At 35.9% G+C, this 7592-nt stretch overlaps 1 protein-coding gene across 1 annotated transcript; it reads left to right on the forward strand.

The window, feature by feature from the left end:
• Positions 1-3295: 3295 nt before the first annotated feature.
• Positions 3296-4675, forward strand: LOC110689897. Its single transcript, XM_021866726.1, has one exon. It carries the CDS (start codon positions 3296-3298, stop codon positions 4673-4675), a length of 1380 nt encoding a protein of 459 aa, XP_021722418.1.
• Positions 4676-7592: the final 2917 nt, after the last annotated feature.

Genomic DNA, 7592 nt, shown 5'->3' on the forward strand with positions numbered 1-7592 from the left:
TGACACTTGACATAAACTTGAAATGCCAAGTGTCGATATCTCGTGACATGGCTAAAAGTGTAGCTTTATAACCCTTTTGATAGTGTAAAAATATTTAGACATACGATATCATATTGGTTATTTATATAATATTGTACTTTTTTGTAATTTTATTTGTAAATAGATACCTATGTTATTATTAACTTGATATTTTTTTATTGCACTTAAATTATTATTTTTTTGAATCATGCACTTAAATTATTTTTAATGAACTGAAAGTATTTTTACCAACTAAAATTATTTTTTCTAATTAAACTTATTTCTACTGATATTCTATTTTTTTATTAAAATATATTATAAATGGATCTCATTTTAAAGAACTTTTTAAAACGAATTTTATGATGGAGATAGTAATGATCGAGTTATAAGATATTTATTAAAATTTATAATTAATTTTATATATATGAAATATTAGAAATATATCTATAATAAAACACTATACAACATTTTTATCTTAAAATAAATCTATCCAAAATTCGCTTACGTGGCTCGACACTAAGTATCTAAAATTTTATTGCATAATAGTATCTAAAATTTTATTGCTATAATACTTCAACCTACTAATCAAGCCACGACACGTGGCAGTGATAAGCCGTGATTTGTGCATAATTGTTAGCCTTTTTTTAGTTGTTCTTATTAGTCTAGCTTAGTATTTTAGTTCATTTTGGTTTGATTTGGTTTAGTTTCGATGATTCGATGCTTTTATGGGTAGTTTCGTTGTTTTTGATGTATTTCAGGATTAACGAAGCTAATTTAGAGATTTTATGAAGTCATGAGACTAAAACGAGGCCCACGGACCTTCACGAAGCTCGTTGGTCAAAGAACGAGTCACTTAGGGCTTTTTGGAGTCAAGCACGACCATGTTTAAGAGAGGCACGCCCATGCCAGCTTAGGCACGTCCGTGCCTGAGCCTCGAACTGAGGGAAATTCTCTGGATATGAGGCACGTCGTGCCCAGTAGAGGCACGTCCGTGTCTCTGCTGCTGCCTTCGAATCTGCATATGAGGCACGTCCGTGCCCAATATAGGCACGTCCGTGCCTGGAGTCCAGAAGATGAGAAGAACCTTACTCGAAGTGAGGCACGTCCGTACTCTTGTAGGCACGTCCATGCCTCTTAGGAGGGTTATGCGCTGAATTTTCTTACGTTTTCTTATCATTTTTGTTGGGAGTATAAATACCCCAAAATTTATTTTATTTCAGGATCTAGCATTCCTTATTAGACCTAGTTTTCTCTAAAACTTTTACGTTGCTTTTGTAATTCAAGATTCAAGTTCTACTTTTGCAATCTCCATTTATTTCAAGATTTGGTATTTTCCTTTCATCCCTTATTTCTTAATTATGTTTTCTTTGATTATTTTTGCTATTGCTTATTTCAATATGTGTGAGTAGTTTTTTTATATTCCAAGATCTAGGGTAAACCAATTGTGATTGATGCATGAATTGATTCTTTAAATTCTCTAATGACAATTGAGATTATTTATGCTAAATTGATTGTGATTATGCCAATACTAGATTAGAGATAATTAGTATTGTTATTATTCCATAGTTTTAATCACAACGAGAGTTGGGTTTTAACGGATTTGAGTAGATCAATTTAGGGTTTGAGATTCATCACGAGAGTAGTTGAATTGATAATTGGGAAGCAAAGTAAAGTGTTTAATGGCTCTAATTTAATTTGCATGATTCCATGAGAATAGGCTTGATTGTGGTTAGAGAAGCCATTGATATTCGAGAGAGGTTCTTGGTATTGATTAGGGTTTGCTTTTCCCCATGTTAATTGGATTTGTATGCTAGGGGTAGATAGATAATTGCATCGATCGTAATTGTGGTGATACTTGATCTTGGATGTTTTAGTTCATTGATTTATCACATTCTTTAGATTTATTGAGTTCTTTATATATTAGTTCTTAGAATATTTCACCCTTGATTGTTACTTGCTTAGTGATTATTTGAGTCTATTTAATTAGGTGAACCTTAGTCTCTTGGGATTCGATCCTTACTTGCCCGTCTACATAGTAGTGGTCTTGTTAGGTTATTTTTGTTAGGTACGCGACACGCCTATCAAATTTTAGCGCCGTTGCTGGGGACTAACGGTTTCTTTCTGATTATTTGTGATTCGTTTTTACTAAGCTTTATTCGTTGCTTCGGCTATTGTCTCTTGTGTTTTTGATACTCTTCCTTTAGTTCTTTGTTGCATTCAAACACGACGTTCAGGGTCAGACAATTTAGCACCTTTTGATTCTGAAATCGAAGCAACTATAAGGAGACAAAGAGGTAGAAGAAGAGGGAGAAATCGAAACAATAGAAACATGGAAGACGGCACAAAATCTTTATTGGAGTACGGCATTCCCGATACCTCAACCGAGCCCCTATCCAGCATTGTCAGACCACCTATTACCGCTCAGAGCTTTGAATTAAAACCTTAATTCATACAGTTCATCTCCAATGACTCATTTGCAGGCACACCTCATGAATGCCCTATTAGTCACATGACAGTTTCTTGGAGAAGTGTGACACCATAAAGCTCAACGGTATTACTGATGATGCTATCAGACTTTGTTTGTTCCCTTTTTCACTATGGGATAGAGCGAAGGAATGGTTACGAGACGAAGGTATAGGTTCCTTTGATACATGGGATAAGCTTGCCAAAGCTTTCTTAGTAAGATTTTTAGGGCAAGAGAAGACTGCAAGGTTAAGGAACGAGCTAGCTACCTTTCGTCAATCTGATGATGAGTCTTTATATGAGGCATGGAGAAGATTCAAGCGCTTAGAGAGACAATGCCCTCATCACGGTATCCCAGAGTGGATGTTGATCCAAACATTCTACAATGGTCTGACCCATGAGTTCCGCATATACATTGATGCTACATCCGGGGGTTCTCTCATGACTAAGAACCCAACTGAAGCCAAAGAGCTAATTGAGAAGATGGCAGCCAATGATAATTATCATCCAGGAGGTCGACATAATGTGAAGAAGGGAGGTAAATTAGATGTTGATGCTCTAACTCTTTGACTAGCTCTGTGCAGGCATTGACAAGCAAGTTTGACAGACTCCAAGCCGGAACATCTACTAGCTCACCGGAGACCTGTTAGATGTGTAATGTGCAAGGTCACATTGCACCTAATTGCCCCAAAAATTCCAGTGAGATGTCAATTGAGGAGGCCAATGCATTCTACACCTCTAATCCTACAAGGTCGTATGATCCTCATTCAAATACATACAATGAAGGGTGGAGAATCATCCGGATTTCTCTTATATGAACACTCAAGCTCAATTGAATTCTCCGTCACCACCACCTAGTTTTCAAGCAAGGGCATCTTTTAATCACCAACCCATGAATCAACAACTACCACCACAAACTTCAAATTACAATCTTGATTCCATTATGGAGACTTTCACTACTTCCCAACTTCGACAGCAAGAGCTTATGACAAAGCAATTTGAGCTACAAGCAAAGCAAAATGAACACTTTGAAAGCTCGATTCAAATGCTTATTGCTCAAAATAAGAGGATAGAAACTCACCTTTCTCAACTTTCACAACAAGTGAGTCATTTATCAACTCTTCATGATCAAGCAAAAGTCCAAAAGGAACATTGCAATGCAGTTTTCTTGAGAAGAGATGAATTATTTTCGAGGAAAATAGATGAGAAAGTGTGCAGTGTGGAGTCAAGAAAAGATGAAAATTGTGAGGATGTAAAAAGTCCCAAATATGTTGCTCTACCGGCCTATGAGGAACCGATGCCCTTCCCGCAAAGGTTGTCAAAAGCTGTGCTCGATAAACATTTTGGGAAATATTGCGAGACTCTTAAACATTTTGGGAAATATTGCGAGACTCTTAAAAAGGTACATGCTTCCATTCCTTTTTCTGATCTTTTAATTCAAATGCCTCAATTTGCAAAATTTGTGAAGGAAATTAAAGATCAACATGATGATAAGGAAGTAGTAAATGAGAAATGCTCTACTCTTTTACGTGATAGCCTACCACCTAAGCTGCATGATCCCGGTAGTTTTACTATTCCCTGTATGATAAACGAAATATTTTTTGACAAGGTCTTGTGTGATTTAGGTGCTAGTGTAAATTTAATGCCTTATTCATTATATGAAAAATTAGGTTTGCAAAAACTTAAACCTTCCCCTATTTCTCTTCAAATGGCTGATAGGACTGCTAGACTCCCTAAAGGTGTGGTTGAGGATGTATTAGTTAAGGTTGGTGAACTTGTTTTTCCTGTTGATCTTGTTGTTATGGATATGAAAGAAAACCATAAGATCCCGATTATATTTGGTCGCCCATTCCTTGCCACAAGTCAAGCTCTAATAGATGTTCCTAAAAGACAAGTGACCATTAGGGCCCAGGATAAACAAGTAGTGTTTAAGATCTTTAATGAACATAATTTTATATTTGATGGTGGTACTTGTTTAAGAATTGATGCTACTAACCCTTTGGTTGATAAGTGTGTATGTGATAGAAATCTTGTGAGAAACGAGGACAATATTCCACCAAATGATGTGTTTAGCTACATGAAAGTAAGTTCGGATACAAAGCATGTCAAATATAAAATGAAGGAGTCATTTGGAGGCGGACATTTTTATGGGCAACATCGCGGAGTTTCTTCTTTGTGTGGTGACCCAGGCTGAGCTAATAAAGAAGGTCAAGCTTAAGACCTTAAGCAAGCGCTAAATGGGAGGCAACCCATTCCTTTTTATTTTATTTTATTTATTTTTTTACTTTATTTATTTTATTATTATTATTTTTTATTTTTTTTTTCTTTTACATTTTTATTTTCTTGTTTTGTTAGTGTCTAGAAAACAAACAAACAAAAAGGTCATCTCCGCCCCAAGGTATGATTTTCCCCCTCCCGATCAATAGACCTGTTTCCCTCTCCCCTTGTCCATTTTACACTGATTTATGCATACATTGAGGACAATGTATGGTTTAGCTTGGGGGAGGGTTCATTTTTCACCATGTATATATTAGTTTTTTTTAGTGTTTGGTTAGTTTTTCTTTCTTATTAGTGTCTTTGATATGCTATTACACGCTTATGCTTCTATGATAATGATCATACATGTGTGCTTTGTGAAAAGTTTTTTTTCGAAAACCCATTTACTAATTTGCTTGGAATTGAGTAGGTTTGTGGCTAGGATGGTCTCCCCGCTCTACTTATGTGAATAGTTTGTGTACCTGGTGAGATTTTTGAGCCATATTTGACTGATTTCATTCTAACTCAGTCGTACTTTTTCATGTGTGATTAGTTGTCCTTCATGTAATTGAATTCTTGGCTTTGCTCTTTGACTATTTGAGACTTGAATGATGCATGTTGCGGAAAAGTGATTGAATTTCCCTTGTAGAGAATAGAGCCTCAACATTCTAGGTCCGCATAAATTTTATTTTTATTTTTGCATTCACCCGTAGGTTGAGCCACTTTGAGTCGTGTTTTCCCTTTTCTTGATACCCTACATTTAAAGCCATAAATTCGTTTTTGTAGGTTTTTTTTGAAGGAGCATTACACTTGTTTAAGCCCTATGAGTGACTTGTGAAAAAAAAAAAGAAAAGGAAGAGAAAAAAAAAAGTTTTAAAATTCCATATATCCATACCTCAAAACAAAGAGGAGTTCTAAAAGTCTTCCTAAATCATAAAATGCTATAAATCCCTTCTTTTTGCAAGTTTATAAAAGAGAGAAAGAAAAAAAAAATGTGTGATTGAAAAAAAAGGGGCTATGCTTATATTGTATGAAGTTGGAGGAAATAAGGTTGGTCTGAACCCGATATTTGAAGGTGTAGTGGGATTAGGATTTGTAATACTTTTGAGCACCACGTTCCCAAATAACGTCATCCAACCTTTGATTAACCGAGCTTACCCTTTTTGGATTTCATGATTTTCGCAACTGCATCAATCTTTGAAAGTGGAGAAAGTCACATTGCAAGTCTAAAGAGGAAAATTCATGTGAAGTTGACATGCATTTTATGCCTAGGTTGAGTGATCTCATATTTCACCCCGTAAATACATGAGCGTTTATTGCTTTTATTTTTCACAACTAAAGTGAGAGCTATTCATGTTTGTGTGAGTTGGTTTGGGGAGATGTGTGGTAAGATGTTTGTCGATTCCAAGTATGAGAGGTTTATGGTGGTTTTATGCACATTGATTCTAATTTTTGCTTTTCTATTGATTTCAAATGATGGCACATTATGATGATTTGAGAAGTTGTCTTGCTCTTCCTTTGTGATTCATGGTCGAATGCTTGAGGACAAGCATTAGTTTAGCTTGGGGGAGTTTGATAAGCCGTGTTTTGTGCATAATTGTTAGCCTCTTTTTAGTTGTTCTTATTAGTCTAGCTTAGTATTTTAGTTCATTTTGGTTTGATTTGGTTTAGTTTCGATGATTCGATGCTTTTATGGGTAGTTTCGTTGTTTTTGATGTATTTCAGGATTAACGAAGCTAATTTAGAGATTTTATGAAGTCATGAGACTAAAACGAGGCCCACGGACCTTCACGAAGCTCGTTGGTCAAAGAACGAGTCACTTAGGGCTTTTTGGAGTCAAGCACGACCATGTTTAAGAGAGGCACGCCCATGCCCAGCTTAGGCACGTCCGTGCCTGAGCCTCAGAAACTGAGGGAAATTCTCTGGATATGAGGCATGTCCGTGCCCAGTAGAGGCACGTCCGTGTCTCTGCTGCTGCCTTCGAATCTGCATATGAGGCACGTCCGTGCCCAATATAGGCACGTCCGTGCCTGGAGTCCAGAAGATGAGAAGAACCTTACTCGAAGTGAGGCACGTCCGTACCTCTTGTAGGCACGTCCATGCCTCTTAGGAGGGTTATGCGCTGAATTTTCTTACGTTTTCTTATCATTTTGTTGGGAGTATAAATACCCCAAAATTTATTATATTTCAGGATCTAGCATTCCTTATTAGACCTAGTTTTCTCTAAAACTTTTACGTTGCTTTTGTAATTCAAGATTCAAGTTCTACTTTTGCAATCTCCATTTATTTCAAGATTTGGTATTTTCCTTTCATCCCTTATTTCTTAATTATGTTTTCTTTGATTATTTTTGCTATTGCTTATTTCAATATGTGTGAGTAGTTTTTTATATTCCAAGATCTAGGGTAAACCAATTGTGATTGATGCATGAATTGATTCTTTAAATTCTCTAATGACAATTGCGATTATTTATGCTAAATTGATTGTGATTATGCCAATACTAGATTAGAGATAATTAGTATTGTTATTATTCCATAGTTTTAATCACAACGAGAGTTGGGTTTTAACGGATTTGAGTAGATCAATTTAGGGTTTGAGATTCATCACGAGAGTAGTTGAATTGATAATTGGGAAGCAAAGTAAAGTGTTTAATGTCTCTAATTTAATTTGCATGATTCCATGAGAATAGGCTTGATTGTGGTTAGAGAAGCCATTGATATTCGAGAGAGGTCCTTGGTATTGATTAGGGTTTGCTTTTCCCCATGTTAATTGGATTTGTATGCTAGGGGTAGATAGATAATTGCATCGATCGTAATTGTGGTGATACTTGATCTTGGATGTTTTAGTTCATTGATTT

The sequence above is a fragment of the Chenopodium quinoa genome, unplaced genomic scaffold (assembly GCF_001683475.1).
Source record: "Chenopodium quinoa cultivar QQ74 unplaced genomic scaffold, ASM168347v1, whole genome shotgun sequence".
Classification (NCBI taxonomy): Eukaryota; Viridiplantae; Streptophyta; class Magnoliopsida; order Caryophyllales; family Amaranthaceae; genus Chenopodium; species Chenopodium quinoa.

Coding starts and splice junctions, on each gene's coding strand:
- LOC110689897 (XM_021866726.1), top strand. CDS start 3,296: ATGAACACTCAAGCTCAATTGAATTCTCCGTCACCACCACCTAGTTTT.